This window comes from Carassius carassius, chromosome 42, assembly GCF_963082965.1.
Source record: "Carassius carassius chromosome 42, fCarCar2.1, whole genome shotgun sequence".
In the NCBI taxonomy this organism is placed as follows: Eukaryota; Metazoa; Chordata; class Actinopteri; order Cypriniformes; family Cyprinidae; genus Carassius; species Carassius carassius.
The window spans coordinates 17,022,597-17,040,647 of record NC_081796.1 but is presented as its reverse complement, the minus strand read 5'-3'; the positions used below and the strand labels follow the sequence as shown (position 1 = coordinate 17,040,647).

At 36.6% G+C, this 18,051-nt stretch overlaps 1 protein-coding gene across 2 annotated transcripts; it reads right to left on the bottom strand.

Moving 5' to 3' along the window:
* Nucleotides 1–257: 257 nt before the first annotated feature.
* On the bottom strand, nucleotides 258–17,445 carry LOC132124196 (D(3) dopamine receptor-like). 2 transcript variants are annotated; one of them, XM_059535099.1, is made up of 8 exons: nucleotides 16,989–17,445; nucleotides 15,887–16,187; nucleotides 14,357–14,469; nucleotides 12,615–12,751; nucleotides 9,422–9,615; nucleotides 6,538–6,609; nucleotides 4,361–4,724; nucleotides 258–587 (listed from the first exon to the last, which is right to left on the bottom strand). In XM_059535099.1, exons 2-8 carry the CDS (start codon nucleotides 16,172–16,174, stop codon nucleotides 391–393), a joined length of 1,365 nt encoding a protein of 454 aa, XP_059391082.1. In that variant the 5' UTR covers nucleotides 16,175–16,187; nucleotides 16,989–17,445; the 3' UTR covers nucleotides 258–390. The 2 variants fall into 2 exon arrangements, with proteins under 2 accessions (XP_059391082.1, XP_059391083.1); XM_059535100.1 differs by lacking the exons at nucleotides 15,887–16,187; nucleotides 16,989–17,445 and adding an exon at nucleotides 14,555–14,782.
* Nucleotides 17,446–18,051: the final 606 nt, after the last annotated feature.

Genomic DNA, 18,051 nt, shown 5'->3' with positions numbered 1-18,051 from the left:
AGCGGTGTGACACATGCAAACACATGATGATCTCAGAATTTGCTCCACATGCAACAAGGTGGTGAGATGGAGAATAAGGTCCAGAAGATATTCTAGGCTTTGTTGTTGGATGTAAAGCACCAACTGGAATTCCAGATTGGTCCGTCATCTCAAAATTAGCTATAGAGTTTGAAAAAGATTTAGATGAACACTAATCCACTAATCACAAGTATACAATGTACACTTAGTGAATTTGATATCCCCTTGAACAAATTCAGACTGTTCAAGGCCTTTAATATCCTCTGCATATTCAAGTTTTTAAGTTTGGCAATATGGCACTTTGCATCCCAAAAAGGAATCCATAATGTCTGGAAGCTGCATTGATTATTATATGGGAGCACTGCCAATGGTTTAGCAGCTCAGGATTTTAATAAAGGCTCTGCGGAACTCAGTGTTAAACGTGGTATAGATGACTGGATTGAGAGCGCTGTTGACATAGCCGAGCCAAGTGAAGGCGCTATAGACCTCAGGAGGAATGTGACAAGCTCTGCAGTGAGTGTTTAGGATGTGGGTCACAAAGAAGGGCAGCCAGCAAATTAGAAAAACCCCTGCAAGACAAAAACAATGAATAAACAGATACATGAAACTGTTCACCATGATTCACACATAACAGCATGATTTTCTTTTTTTAGTGTGACACAGAAGGAGAAACTGCATAATGTGCTGGTCACTCTTTTTCATTCAATTACAATAAATGAGGACTGGAGCTTTAAAGTGTCAAAAAGGATATAAAAGATCCATAAACGTGGTTCATATGACTTTTAAAGCCAAAGGAAAGTTTTGTGTGAAAAACAGATCACATTTAGAGGTAACAATTTCTCTGTGTTGTTATCGTTAACTAAAACTAGTTTTCAGTAATTTGTTCATTAAATAAAGGTGAAATGAAATAAGGTACAACTTAAAAACACGAAAAAAATCAAAAAATTACAGCTGACATAAATCATTTAAAGCTGAATTACTACAATTACTAAAACTTTAAAAAAAATTTAAAACATAATTTAAAAGTGGACCTTATATATATCTGATTGTGAATATCCCTCATGTGGAGTTCCTCAGGGATCCATACTGAGGCCCATAAACTTACTAGCACTGATTGCACTTGATAGCACTGGTAACAGTATCAAAGACACTGGAAATATGTGGACGACGTGACTATAGCCCAGGTGAGGTGGACCCCTCATCTGCCCTGTATCTCCATCAGACATTGAATGATCTTGGCACCTGGGTAAAAAAATATAAACTGAAACAACTCAAAAAAAAAAAGCAAGGTTTTACATGTCACCTGCATGATACCAGCTTGCCAATCACTTTCTGTAAATCAGGACACTTTGAAAATCTGTGACTCTGTTAAAGTTTTAGGAGTTGCCATCCACGATTTGAAATGGGATGGTCAAGTGGATCACATGTTGTAAAGAATTGTAAAGAGATTTGGTGTTATAGCGATATCAAGAATTGGTTGTCATATATGAAGGGTATGTGCACCTTGTGTTAGAGTACGGAGTTCCTGTTTGGCACAGCTTGTTGACTACTAATCAAGTTAAAAGACTGGAAAGTGTGCAGAAATGCGTTTGTAAAATTATACTCGGTCAAAGGTATTAAGGATATTCTGATTCCCTTTCCCTTCTTCTTGGATTGTACACACTAAGCAGAGAGACAAGTAAAACTGTGCCTTGATTTTGCTAGGAAGCTATACAAGTTGAGTCTCTGAGAATGGCTACCACCACTCAGAGAGGGGCTGACAGACTAAAAATCCCCAGATATCAAACAGAAAAATACAGGAGATCACCGATTCCCTATATGTGTAGACTTCAAAATGATTATGCATTTTAAAAGTTACTTTGTGTATTCTTATTATATATGTTATTATTATTTTGTTTACATTTTATTAATTGTATTTTAATTTTGAATAAATTGGTATTGACATTTCATTGTAACAGCAAAATAATCAGTGTTCCTTAATGACAAACGTCCTTTGGTACCTGTAATGATGCTGAAAAAGCCAATAAAACTAAAAACAACAATAGTATATAAAAACACTTAAACCAACACTGATTCATTTGTTAATGTATTATTCTTTTAAGTCAGATCTTTTCAATTAATCATTTGATCCAGTCCGCAAAAGTAGACTAAATGATTAATTAAGAATAAGATTTATTCAGTTATTTATGTTACTCTCTGAATCAAGCAGGTCATGATGGCAACATCCATTTTGAAAAGAGCTAAGAGTACATTTCTTCAAACTTGACCTTTTGTGATGCACAGAAGAAATAAAGCCATGAGGCTTTTTGGATGAACTACACTTAGAACTTCTACTTCTAAAGTGTTTTCTGCAAATGACACACTGCTTTGTTGAATTTTAAATAATAATAAAGAACAGGTGTTTTTAGTGTCCAAAAACCTTGAACGTGACAACCCTGACCAGTTGACTTTGAACTGAGGCAGCTGAGACATTTCCTCAATCCAAGACATCTGTCTCCATGAGTGTGATTTAATTTCCTCCTCAATTAAGCAGACATTTTAGATCATTGTCATTTAACACTTTACAGAAAACCGACTTATGGGTCATCAGTCAACACTAATAGAGCCAAATTGGTTATTATATACTTGATGTTGTATAAAACTACTATGATGGTTGGAATTTGACTGTACTCTGTAGGTGATTTATGAAGTTATTGGCATTCAGAATTTTCAATATTCCCCAGGTGGTTTCGTGCTGGCAATCTGAAAAGCTGTAGCACACGCCAGACGCAGACTGAGCTTCAGAGAGCGAATCTGAAACCCACTTTCAAAATGTCAGATGAGAAACTAAGTAAATCAATAATTGAAAAAAATTGTATAGTGACGTGTTCGGGTTGAAGGGGGGAGGTGTCAGGACACCAGATATGAAAGAAAAACAATTTAGGAATAGTCAAGATGAAAATGAATTTGCTGTAATCAATCAGCAAGATGATGAATTTCATAAATGACATGACCCTCCCCGTCACCTCCTCTCTCTCCTTCGAGACATGAGAGAGGGATGAATATCAGTGTTGATAATGATGTAGCTATTCTTATGTATCTTTGACCTTCAATTTAATCTTTGTGATCATTTACTGCAACTTATCATAACATGCATATACAGTATGATCTCACCTGGGGCACCAAGGTAAAACACACAAGTGAGTTTAACCTTGCAAACTAGAAATACAAATGGCCTTGGGCCAAAACAAGATGGAATGTAAAGTTCTGCGTAAATTAAATGTCACATCATTGTATTACTGTTATCATGATGATCAGGGTGACAAATAAAAAAACATGTTAGTATGTAAATAAATGCAAGAAGGAAGATCAAACACAATAAAGCATGCAAATATTACAATGATGTCTTTACTGTTGAATGGCAAACGTTCTAACCATGTTAGCCAATCATTTTCAGACTTTAATCTTAGATTTAGTCTTACAAAGAACCATAATAAGCTGAAATTACCGATTTAACAAACCTTTAAAATTTCAAAACTATGTCAACCAGTTTGAGCTAAAAGATTTGTAGAAAACTGAAAAATAACAAAAAGCCGCTTTATAGCTCAATAAGAAGTGAAAGTAAACACTATACAGTCTCTCTTCACTTTAAAGGGATAGAGTACCGTATTTTTCGGACTATAAGTCGCACCTGAGTATAAGTCCAAAAATACATCATGACGAGGGAAAAAACATATATAAGTCGCACTGGACTATAAGTCGCATTTATTTAGAACCAAGCACCAAGAGAAAACATTACCATCTAGAGCCGCGAGAGGGCGCTCTATGCTGCTCAATGTAGGCTACAGGAGCACAGAGCAGCATAGAGCGCCCTCTCGCGGCTGTAGATGGTAATGTTTTCTCTTGGTTCAATTCTCTCGGTTCATGTCAAATTAATTTTGATAAATAAGTCGCACCTGACTATAAGTCGCAGGACCAGCCAAACTATGAAAAAAAGTGCGACTTATAGTCCAGAAAATACGGTACTCGAAAATAAACATTCGGTCATCATTTACTCGCCCTCTTGACTATGGAAGTCAATGGGGACCAGAAACTGTTTGATTACACACATTTTTCAAATTCTTCTTTTGTGTTCAGTAGAAAAAATAAATTCATACAGGTTTTTAACATCTTGAGGATGAATAAAAAATGGCACATTTTCTTTCTTTTTTTTGTGTGTGTGAACTATGCCTTTAAATGAGAAGTATGGAATTTCTATGACACTTACCACAACAGAAATACAAAAACAATGTTTTATTTTTTAATTGTTTTGAAACCTATGAATCTAATAATAGAGCCTGTACAAGCAGTGCAAGCGTCTCACCCAGAACGATGGCCAACATCTGTGTGGCTTTCTTTTCCTTGGAGTGCATACTTCTACAGCGGACCTGACTGGGACACACCATGACGCGAGCGGGCCGAGGTGGATGCAGGGAGGTGTGTGTGTGTCCGTTTCTCAACTTCTTCACCTCACAGCTCCTAACTGTCTCCTGCTCCTTGTCCCCACCCTCCTCTTCCTCACCGTTTGCATTTTGCTCAGTGTGAGCAAAGGACGCCTGGCTGATGCTGCAGTAGTTCAGCATGATCACAGGAGGCAGCAGCGAGTTCTCAGCAGGGGCGGTTTGAGGCCGCTTACGCCATGGGCAGCTGGCGAGGAGCCGCGGACGGATCACCTGCTCCTTGGTTTCCTGGACAGATAGGGAGATGAAACGCAAGCATGCAAACTTCAAGGTGAGCAGAATATATTTATTCCTGCAAGTATGTCTGTTCTATAATTAATTAGCACAAGGAGGTATGCTGTCCTCATTTCCTCGAATAGAATGATATCGTCTCAAGGACTACTGAGTATTTTTGTTGCAATATGAAGCTGATTTCACACCGTCTTACACATTGGACTAGTGTTGGATTGCTTTCTTGAGTTTGCAAGTCCTTAAGAAAGGGCAATGAACCAACAATCCTCTGGCTACTGACTACACATTTGCTGTTTTTCGAGTTTTTTAATATATTATTAAACTCATGCATAATTTCCTATAACTAACTTTGCCATTGGATATAAAGTAATATTGCCTTTTTAAAAGATATTTAAAAGACTCTTTGATTTTCAATCCCAGTGAGTATTCATTCTCAGTTACGGTATGTTTTCCAATAGCTTTCAGCTCAGGTGTGCTACACACAGTTATATTTTGACATTTAAAAATTTTCTTTGTGGCCACTTGTCTTTATCAAATCTACAAAATACACAAAGAAAATAGTTTTATTTTCCATTAAAAATATGAAAACCTCTTTAAAATGTATCATTTTAAAGCTTGTTTTTAAAACTATATCTTAAATTTGGTTTATAGGATTTTTCTTACCCCAATGATATATAGTTTTATCTTGTGTAGAAAAAAAACTTTTAGTAATTTTTTTATCAATATCTTATGTTATATGTTTCTGAATAAATGTATATTCTTCTATTATCTTCTATTCTTATAAAATATATTCTCTTATATTATTTAATATTTAATGTATATATTCTATATATAATAAAAATCTTCATAATCTTCATATACTGTACTCTATCATTCTAAAGTTTTGGGCCAGTATGATTTTTTTTTTAAAGGAATAAATATTTTTATTCAGCAAGGATACATTAAATTGATGGCAAGTAACAGAAAAGACAGTCAAAATGTTTAAAAAGATATGTATTTCATATAAAATCAAATATGTGTCCACTAAAGCATTAAGCTGCAAACTGTTTTCAACATTGATAATAAGAAATGTTTCATGAGCAGTAAATCAGAATATTACAATGATTTCTGAAGGACACTGAAGACTGGAATAATGACTGCTGACAATTCAGCTTTGCATCACAGGAATAAATTACATTTTAAAATACATTATTATAAAAAACAGGTAATTTAAATTGTAATAAGCAACCTTTTTTAAGCAGCCTTGGTGAGCATTAGATATTTCTTTTAAAAACATTAAAAAAGCTTACTAACCTTAAACTTTTGAATTCACTTGTTGCAAAAATGCAAATATCTCTTTAATGCAAATATCTAATCAATCACATTGCACCTCCTCTTTTTGTCAATTAATCAGTATCTCCCAGTATCTTTATATCACAGCTCTGATCCCAAGGCCTCAACTAACGGCTGTGGCTCCATACCAAAGCTTATTAGTCCTAAAACTTTGATGTGACTCCTGTGGAAAAAGTTTCAACAAACAGAGTGTGCCAGTGAAGGGAGGAAATCACCAGTCACAGCAAGTTGGGGGCCATACATCAGAGCCCCAAATTTCCAGTTCACAGCTTACAGCCGAAGGGAGAAGTCTGTGGAGGCATGGCAAGAGAAGCACACTCGCTATGCTAAAACAGGAGGGAGAATGCTGCCAGCAATCTCAAAATACCTTGTAAGATCTCTTCACAGGCTCTGTTGCTCTGAGAAGCCTCATTTCATGCAAGATTAGAGTAGTCACACATTTCTATACACACATGCTGGCAAACAATGGTATACGCACATTTATCACATTGATCCTGATGGGGGAAAGGTCTCTTTTCTCTTTGTGAGCATCGTCTTGTAAACACGTCTCCTGTGGAGAAATGTTAAAGAGTCAGCAGGTGGAAAACAAAGCCAATGCAAAAGCATGTAAAACAAATTTAAGGAGCAGAAGAAAAACAAATAGACAGGAAAATATGCCAGGATCAAGGCAGTGAAACTGAAATAGGCCGCTATGAAAAAAATAATTTAAAAAATCTGTTTTTCAGTTGATGCTGACTGTCGTTTCACTGAAGCCCATTATATGGCTGGAATGGATCATCTACCTCACTTAAATAGAATTATCATTAAGAACCAAAATGACCTTAACTAAACCGAATTACTGATAATCAGGCTTTGTATTCACCATCTGTTATGACTCTAAGGAAGTTGACGATGTTCTCCATCCACATCTAAGAAAGATACTGAAATGTAGCGAACCCAGAACAGTGTTATTTTATCATTTATTTTTACGCTTATTTTTACATTTAAATTTACATTTTAGTTTGAGTTATTTTGAGTTAGTTATATTTTTATTATGTGGTTTTGTCTAATTAATTCTATTTTATTCTATTTTCTTTCCTTTTTTGCTTTTTATTTTGTCAAATATTTTGTTTTATTTGAGCTTTATTTCAGTGACATTTTAGTTGTTTTAGTTAACAATGACAGCTAACCCTAAAACTATTTGAACACTGGTACTGTCTCTTTGTTTTGCCGTTGACTAAAATTATAAATATAAGATAAGGCTATAAATTCCAGGGCATTTTTTAAAGGGGTCATATGATGTTGCTAAAAAGAACTTTATTTTGTGTATTTGGTGTAATGAAATGTGTTTATGTGGTTTAAGTTTCAAAAAACATTATTTTCCATTTATACTGTACATTATTGTTTCTTCTCTATTGCCCCAACTTCTGAAATGCATCGATTTTTACAAAGCTCATCGCTCTGAAAAGCGAGGTGTGCTCTGATTGGCCAGCTATCCAGTGCGTTGTGATTGGCTGACTGCCTCAAGCGTGTGAAATGTTACACCCCTCACCATACTGTGATGCGTGTCCCAGTCAGAACACCAGTGCTACAAGACAAAAACAATAAAACCCATTACAAATGAGCCATTTGTTATCCTGTGGGGACATTATTACGAATTATAATTACTTACTGTGTTTTTACGCCTTGCATTGCATCTCGCTTTGCAAACATAAAACGTCTGTATTTGTGATCGGAGAAACAAAAAAACAACAAGTGCTACTCTACACCAGCGGTTCTTAATTCCAGTCCTCGCCCCCCCCAGCTCTGCATATTTTGAACATCTGTCTTAACACACCTAGTTCAGGTAATCAGCTCGTTAGAAGTGAGCTCCATGCATGAACTGTGTTCCCGTTGATATGGTTCCTACCTACACAGTGTTTTGTTCATTGCTCCCTACTCCCTGAGCAGGGGAAAACTGTTGATGTTTATCTCTCTTCCGAACATTCATTCATGGATTTGCGCTGTGCAACGTCTTCACAAACGGACAAGTGTGACATCATATACCTCTGTAAATAAATACAATTTAAATTCACGTCTCGCACACTTCAGTGCACTTTGAATAGAATCATGCCGGAATATCCTTTGTTGTCCACTTCTCAGGGCACGTACATTTATATTTATGCATTTAGCAGACGCTTTTATCCAAAGCGACTTGCAATGCATTCTGGTATTCAGGTGCAATCTTCAGGATGTTTTTTCACTTATGTTCGAATGGAACAAATGTCTGAAACCATTAGAGAAACAAGCAAAATGTGCTGAGCAGGGAGGTGCGAGGACTGGAATTGAGAACCGCTGCTCTACACTGATCAAATCTCACATTTGAATCATCTGTGGCAAATCCTTTACATATGTAAATGTACGCATCGTAGTCTTCTTTCCCAGGATCAGGAAACAGTCCTCCATAAAATGTGCTGCACACATCTGAATATTTGAGCTGAACTGTTCTGGAACAGTGTTGTAAATACAACTTAATCACTGATTTCTAGTTGTGTCTGTCCTCTTTTGGAAGGCCAAACAAAGTATTTTTGCTTTCACAATGAAACAGCGTCTCCACAACATGGCACTGGTGGCACTCCAAAGAGAATGGAAAACTTGAAATCGCATCATATGACCCCTTTAAAATAACATTGGACCTCAGTGACATTCTTTGTAATGACAAAAAAAAAAAGACATTTTAAAAAATATATTCTTTTTTGTCTAACAGAAAAAAGAAAGTCACACAAGTTTGAAATGAGATGAGGATGAGTAAACGATAAATTTCATTTTAAAGTAAATTTTTGTTGATTGTTTCACTAAAAATAGGAACAGTACAAAATCACCCAGTTATGCAAATTTACAGCTCATATATGCAAGTCTGTGCTTGGATTTCATTTTCTTTATTCAAATTAGATAGAATGGGGAAAAGTGTCTTTTTAATAGGAAGAAATTATTCAGGACAGCCTACAAAGAATTTTCTCCATATCAAATTCTGCTCCAGTTCGCTGGAACTAAATCTTGCAATAAAATTCCTAGGGTCTGAGCCGGATTGCTTTGCTGGAACTTGACTGCGCATCTCAATTTCACAAAAAGGCAATGATACAAAGGCTCAATCTGCTATTCTGGAGAATTGTTTTAATGAATAAAACAAGCATGTAATGTTTCCTAACAAAGACAGACCAAGTTCCAAGTTAATTTGAAATTATGTGAAATGTAATACAGAGTTTCGATCCAGGATTGGCTCTAATGATCCAAATTGTTCATTTCTAGTGATTATGTTCTAGTGTGTTTTAAGTAGAGAACAGAATCAGAAACAGTTGAGGAGATTATGTGTGGATGTGAAATGTGAGAATATCTACTCTTACCGCAGATAGTGGTGCAGATGCTGGCTGAACTTTACCACTGCCTTGACGGAAGGTGATTCTCTTTTGCCTCCTTCTGAGAAAGATGTAGATGCGCACATAGACCAGAAGGGTCACCATGAATGGCAAGTAAAACGACACCACAGAGGAATAGATAACAAAATCAGGATTTGAAATTGAGCACACTGCCGGATCATCTGCAAAAAACAGACACGCATATTCATCATTCATTGCAGTGCATTTCACCAGTCTGGTAAATCTTTTGTTTGCTGTAAAAAAGCTAGTAAAATATTCCATTGTGTAACATAAAGTAATTAAGATTGAAAATCACAGATATGAAGTATAAGTCAGTGTGGATGTATGTTATGATGCCAGCTGTGTTGGAAGTATAATCAATACTCTTATCAGCAGTAATCTGTGATACATATATATAATTGTTTTTGCGGCAGCATAATTAGACCCTCAAAGTCCTTCTCTCCCATCTGCAATACATGCCGCCAAAGCAGAACAAATCGCAAACATATCTAGGAGATTTGTGTGTGTGTGAAAGAGATGACTAGAGCTGAAACAACGAATCGATTTAATCGATTAAAATCGATTATTAAAATAGTTGTCAACTAATTTAGTCATCGATTCGTTGCTAAATAACTTTTATTTGCCGTAAGCGGCTCATTTCGTGCATATTTCAAATCTGCGGTGACCAAAGTGTGGCAGTAATGAGCCACCGGAGGTTTTACTCAGCCAGTACAACAGGAGAAGTAGCGAATAGCCAATAGCTGGCCTTGTTTTATGTCACGTGCTTCCCGAGCAGCGTCTCTGCAGCCATAGACATCATATGATGTCTATGTCTGCAGCATTCAGCGTGATGTGGGAGTACTTTACATTGAGCCTTTAAAAAAGAAGAGTAACCTGTAAACTCTGCTCTACTGCACTGTTTAAGGGGACGTTCACATATCGCGTCTTTTGCGCGCTCAAGTTCGTTATTTCCAACACCGCACCGCATCGAGTTAAAAACATTTAAACTTTTCAGAATGCCGCAACCGCACCGCGGGTCGTGTGACAAGAACTAACCAATCAGCTTCATCCTTTCCCGTAACAACGTTAAAAGCTCAGTCAAGATGAAAGGAACAGCTGATCATAGTTGTATATGGATTTCCATTTTGAAATAAACTTAGTAGCAGAGCTACTGCAAGCGATTTATTTGAGCTGCAAATCCATTTATCCTTTGCTGAAATTTCCGCGTCTTCAAGGAGAGAGCACGTCATGGTTGCTTATCAAAGGCAGACGCCTCAGGGGCGCTTCTGTGCGAGCGCTTTGGAAAGAAGGAGAAAGCGGTGCGCCTAGCGTTTTCCACGCGTTTTTAGGCGCGATTTGTGAACGGCCCCTAAGACTTTCATTTGTGCAGATTCTCCAGTACAATATTGTTTGCAAATGTTTAGTCGTAAAAGCTGATAACATTGCTTTTTAACTGTTAACATTTAAAGCTTTACAAACATGTTCTGTGATCAGTTTGTCGTTTACCAGTTCAAAATTCAGTCGTGCAGCCTAATTATGACTGAATGAGAGAGGTAAATGTAGATATTTGAAATGCACTTTTTTTTTCTAAGTATTCACTGCTCTTTTTCACACAGCAGGTTTTTTGTGTGTGTCCTATTTTTTTTCTGGACAACCTTCTGATGGATTTTACTTTAAATTGTGAGTTCCATTCAGGTTTCATGCCATTGGCACTTTTTTTGAAGGATTGTTTACAATTTCACAGCAAAAGCTATAAAGCTGTTTCCCAGTAAATAATAAAATACAATGCACTGCAATTTTATTCTGTTTTATCCTTATTCTTCGTGAAAATATGTTCTGAAAGATTCCTTAATAAGCTTTGTTCAGGATGTTAAACTACTTTAGGAGCTCTAAGGACTGCCATGGTGAAAACATTATTTGAAATCTCCTTGTGAAATTTGCTAGAGTATGGGTCAGTGTTCTGATTGCAGAAGAGTTCGACAAAGGATTACTAACACAATAAAACAACTCCAGGTATATTTTTGATGAGGATATGACAATGCAAAATGGTTAAAATCTCTTAAATCTATGCTGAATGATAAATACCCTTTATTAATAATTTACCTGGGGAAAAAATGGAAAAAACTAAAATATAAGTACATAAACCGATTAATCGATTAATCGTAAAAATAATCGACAGATTAATCGATTATCAAAATAATCGTTAGTTGCAGCCCTAGAGATGACATTCATTACATCTCACCGTGAAACTAATTAACTGATTAATTAAATGGTTGGTTAATTTCTTCGTAACCTAATTTATCGACATCTGATGGAAGCACACTGAAAGCTATAGCTATAAAATTAACCCTCAAGATAAATACTCTATTGCTTTATTGTATTTTGAAAATATATGGTTGAGGAAGCTACTTGTAGATTATCAAATTATAGATCATGTAAAGTAGTTGATTCACAGTCAAGCAACACTTACAATAGATATACTACAAACTACTAAAGTTGCTAACTACATTAAAGCTTAAAACGACTCCCTCTTAACGAGGGAGAGTGGGCCTGATTTCTCAATTAACTGTTTGCATGTACCTTATGCTTTTTAAGTTTATAGTCTCTCTTTTCTAAGAAAATTGACAAAAATAATGCAGACTTATCATGTACAACACAGATTTTTGTCCAATCAAATGCTCTCTAGAATGAGAATATCTCACCCCCAATTATTGTTACAGGTGATGTTATTCATTTTTAATTCTTTTTTTTTTCTTTTTTGGCACAAAACAATGAGGATCTCAACAGCATTAACCCGAAACAGTTGTAACAACATGACTGAACTAAATGTTTTGCTACAAAAAAGTTGCCTCACAATAACTTCTATGCACGGTCTGCAATTAAAGCCTTGTTGCTTTTATGTTACTCCCCTATACTGATTCTTAAACATCTCTTGATTAAATTTGTCACTCTTATTTCCAAACCCATTTGTTATTCATTACGGCCTTCACGTGATTTTAAGAGTGCTGGTTCTCAACTGCTGTTGCTTCAGGAAGCAGATTGTATTGGGCATACTAACTATGCATGTATATATGGTTATTTGCATGCATTTGCATTTTATTTAGCATTATTTTTCCTTGTATGAGAACACCTATGACCTGTTTTTGAGTCACAACCCACTAGTTGAGCTAGAGAAGCTCACCTGTAGTGTTGAATCCAAACAGTAGGGGGCAGGAGACTGCAAAGGCGAGGACCCAAACTGTGGCAATCATGACTGAAACCCTCTTGCGGGAGCTGTGGGTGGTGTTGTATAGCACTGGCATCACCACAGCCATATACCTTCACAGAAGCAAGAATTAACCTCAGGAGAAATGGGAATACTGATCAGAAAAAGGTCACACTCTCTGATGCATGAAAAGGTATGAGATTAAACAAAATTTTAAATGACCCCACAAAATATTTTTTTATATACCACCCATTCTGATATGAAAAAAGAGATCAAAGCCAATTTTAGATAAGCTTTCACTACAAAGCTTTTTTCAGCATCTGACATGAAGCATTGAAAAGAAAATATCTGATTAAAAATGTATCCGTCTAATGTATGTCAGGGTACTGAAAGAGAATTTGCAACATCTATATGCCGAAAAGGGATTAATTATGCTTGACCCTCTCAACAGGATGATACAAATGCAATTGTATTAGCTTTTTGTGAGTGTTTTTATATCTGCAGCACACTACTCTTACAAGTACAGAATACCACAGAGGAAAGAGAGGGGTGAATCAGGCCAGTCTGAAAGGCATAATCAACCTAATTATGTCTGAATATTTCCCTGCACATACAGGTTTGTCTTTTCTACTAAATCATTTTCTCTCAGCCCTTCTGTTTCGTCCTTTATGATCATCAGCATCTCACCCTTGTCATTCTCCAACTAATTAAACACTCATGCCATGCAATCAAAATTAAAACAAGGACCCCTCTCAGCTCTATGTATGAAGCTGTTAATGATGCACCTGTCACTTGCTGATACCATATAAAAGGAATATATGGGGTTCATTTTTGGCATAATGTTGATTACCACAATATATATATATATATATATATATATTAGCCTACTGTTGGGCCGTTATCGGCGTTAACGTGCTGCGTTAACGTGAGACTCTTATCGGGCGATAAAAAAATATTGCCGTTAATCTATTCTCAAAGTTGGGTTGGGAGCTGGGTCTATACTAAGCAAACTATCATGACTTTCACCTTGATATTTTATATAACCGACTGGCTGAGGCCAGCCCAAAAAGATGCTCAGGACAGTTGACGGGCCACTGCTGCGCATCGTCACGAAAGCTTATCTTTTTCACGTGTTTTTAAGCCTTACCGCTTGTCGATTTAAACATTAAAGCATCCAAACACAAGATGCGGAAAAGCTGAACAGAGTAGCTGGTTTATCGCGCGCTGTGTTCGGTGCGCACGAGAGAGATCGAGAGCTGCGTATCACGGACAGCGACACTGAACCGAGCTCTCTTCTGCGGAGTTCTCCTCGAAGTCCCTCCTGCACCTGAACGAAATATATATATTGCACCCTTTACTATGTATATATATATAATAAAGGGTGCAGTCACATCATTGATCAGGGAATGTTTGTGAGCGAAATCCAGCAATTTCAATATGAATCCATGCAAACAGGAAATTTGCGTCAGTGCAAAAATTTTCCCCATGCAGGTTTCGCAACTGATTCAGTTCAGAATTTGCCAGTCCGTTTGAAAGAGACATCTGTGTGAGCAGTGTTTCATACATCCCTAGACAATTTTGATTTCTAAATTTTGTTAATGTAACCGTACCATAAGACACTGTGGAACTGAATGGGGCCCATTTTTTGGAAGATTAGGCAGATATGAGAAGCTTGTAATTTTACATTATAACTTAAAACTGGTGCATTAACTCCCTACCTGTCGATGCTGATGGCACACAGGTTGAGTATGCTTGCAGTGCACATCATCACATCCAAAGTCACAAAGACATTGCAATACATGCGACTGAAGAGCCAAGCTCCGCCGACCACCTGCATAGGTACAACAGGGTCATATTAAGAGAAATTGATGAAAACTGCCTAACTGAGTGACTTATTTCTAGCCACACTGCCTCACCGATATGGTTTCTCCACTGTAAGGAAGGAGAGAACTCTTTTCGAGAGTCCCACCTTTTATCCCTACAACAATAACGCCCATTCGAGTGGAAAGGGAGGTGTTATAAGGCTCCGGCAGAGATAAATGAACTACACGCTCCTGAATCAGACTGCTAAGTGTAGTAAATCATGACAGGAAGATCTTCTTTTCTGCCACTAATCAAAAACAGCACAATGCCTCCTGCAGCTATTCAAGAGATGTGCAGCCAAATTTAACAGAGTATGCATTCAGGATATATAATATAATTTTACATTTTAATATTATAATATAATATTTTAAGACTTTTCAGGTGCAAACATTTGCAATTAATTTAACATTTAATGTTAAAATCTTTTCTGATGCTCTCCAGTCAATTAGCTTTCAAATAAGAGTGCTGCAGGATGACATCAAAACCCGGCAGAGTAATTCACCTTGGTTCCCTCTAGATGAGGTTTTACAGTTTATGGGTGAATTTAAATTTTTTTGGTAACCATAACTTTCTGATACTTGAACTTGTTCTAAAGCGTAAATGGCAGACACTCAAACCCCAATCATGACTGCTTGTAAATGGATCACCAAAAACACATCTAAATATAAGGCCTAAAATGACACTAACTTACCTTTTTTTTCCTGTAGCCTGACAGTAATTCAGTTGTTTTTACAGTTCAATTTTTTCAACAATCAGCAATGCTTTTAATGTATAAGCTGTGGGAGTAATCAAATGCGCTCATCTAAACTGTCCTCACGTTATCTCTCATATGTAGCATCTGAAAGTCTGATTCAGTCCAAAGAATGGGTTCATCTTAAATGCCACTCTGATTCATATGCAAAGTCGGAAGTCTGGTTCAGTGAATCAGCTCATATCTCATATATAACGCTGCAAAGTCCAATTCAGTCTAGTGAATCGGTTTGTTCGGATGGTTCATGTAAATGAACATATTAAAAAAACGATCCACTGATTTGAGTTCCTGTTTACGTTTTTGTAAACACACTTCGGTAAATAAGGATGTTTTTTATGTTTTAGGTATAAATGTGCCTGTTAAAGCAAAACACCCAAAACATAGAAGAACCATTTTTGGTTACCAAAGAATATTTCAGTCTTAAAAGAAACATTTTGTCTAAAGAACATTTTAATCATCTAAAAACCTTTTTCCACTATAACTAAGCTTTTGTCCAATGGAAAGTTTTTCTGATTTTTAAAAGCTCTTCATGCAACCATCAATACCAATACAGAACCTTTATTTTTTAGTACTGTATAGTAATAGTTGAAAATACAGAAACACTCTGAACTATTGTATCTTCTTGTGTACTCACTTCCAGATAGACCGCCCAGGGCATGACCAGTAAGGCCACCAAGAGATCAGCTACGGCCAAACTGACCACCAGGTAGTTGGTGGTGGTCTGGAGAGCTTTCTCTCGAAGCACAGCAATACACACCAGAACATTCCCAAACACAATTGCCAGGATGAGTATGGAATAGAGCATGGCATAGTAATTCCTCTTCACTTCTTCAATTCCTGATATCAGGCTGTAGTTTCCCCCAGGGGTGAGAGAATGTTCTGAGTCATTCCACAGCCATTCACTGCTGCTAAACATTGCCATGAGTGCGAAGGATCTGGGGAGAGAGAAGAGTTTTTGAGTTTGAGGGATCAAAACACAGACATCATGGGAAGCCAGGAGTCTTGACAACATATATTGTAGCATCTCTAGTGTGTCTGAAATCTTGTTTATATGCTGATGTCCCTGGATTTTATATTCTGCAAAGAGACTCTGAAAACACTTGTCTGCTTGAGATATGACAAGTGTTCGGTGACTTCAGATGGCATTTTCTGATTCAAAGTGCAGCCTTTATATCTTTGAAAATTCTATTCAGCAATAAAAATAAGTAATCATAAAATCTATTTTGCGAAGGCTCATTTGGTGGTCCATGCTTGATTTGTCTCCAGTCCATTTTATGCAACCCTTTACATTTAGATTATAATAGATTCATAAATGAATACATTAAGGCTAATAATGCACACATTGATTTAAGTAGGCTATATATATATATATATATATATATATATATATATATATATATATATATATATATATATATATATATATAAAACTGAATAATGTCAGATGCATACAGCTCCAATAATAAAAAAAATTAATCTCAAAGTTTAACTAAATAACAAATCTTTAACATGGATGATAACTGATGCTCTAAAATGCACTGCAGATCAAAAAGCATTTTGATTCCCCAGTGCTGATATCAAGTCACTCATAGACGCAACAAGAAATAATAATAATAATAAAATAAATAATAAAAAATAAAATAAAAATAATCTGCTGGTGAAAGCCAGTGTGAACGCATGCATTTATCGATTATCATTCCGTGCTTAATTCAAGCAGCAGATTACACAATGTCTACCTGTTATGCTTCTCCAGCGTAGAACCGAAACAGAACCACACCTGGATGCACTTTCTTTGAGATGAAACTTATCGGTCCAGTAGCTTTTGGCGCAAGCCGTTGGTGCTGAGAAAGGGACTCCATGTTTACCGCGCGCCGGGCGAGCATAGCGTACGTGAGACTTATTAATGCACAGCTCCAGAAATACTTCTATACGATGCCTTTGTGCATTGAATAACTCCGTGCAGGCAGTACACAAATGGTTTCCCACAGACCTTGATTCGCCCGGGTGGTTACAGTCATGAGACGAGCTTCACTCCGTCTCCAAGAGGTCTTTTACGCACGAAGCATCTTTGTTCCCATTAGTTCAGTGCTTAATTGTGAGGTAAATCCAAGTAGGTGATAGAATAAAATAACTTCTCAAAAAGCCCAATTGTAAATCGTGTCAAAGCTCTAAAGGTATTCGTGTTCTGCTGGCGTTTTCAAACGATGTGTCTCCAATGTTCCCTCTCATGCTGTGATCACCAACGACTGTCTGAAGATAGTAGACAGTTACCAGCGCGGTAAAGTTAGTTTTAGGTTTGATATTCGCTGGATATTCGCCTAGGCTTGCTTTAGGGACCGTCTGCAAATTTTCCTCTCAGTACAAAAGGAAGTCCAATAATCAATACAAATTATGTTTCCAACACCACAGAAAATGCCTTGTGGGCAAACTGACAAGAAAACATTTAACCAATATGTCGCTACAAACAATATCTCCCTCACTGTATGTACAGTACACACAAGCTATTTTCTTTAAAAAATTACTATAATTCACCATTTTTTTTTAATGTTCCAAAGGTTGTAGGACATTTGTAGTTACAAGACTGACTGACTACAGGTGAAATTTTTCCAATATCTCCCTTACTGTATGTACAGTACATAATTAATCTTAGAAAACAATTACTGTAATTGACCAAAAGGGTTTTTTATGTTCCAATTGTTGTAGTACATCACTAGTTACAAAACTAACTTACTACAGGTGAAAGTTTGCCAATATCTCCCTTACTGTACATACAGTACATAATCAAACATCAAAAACAAT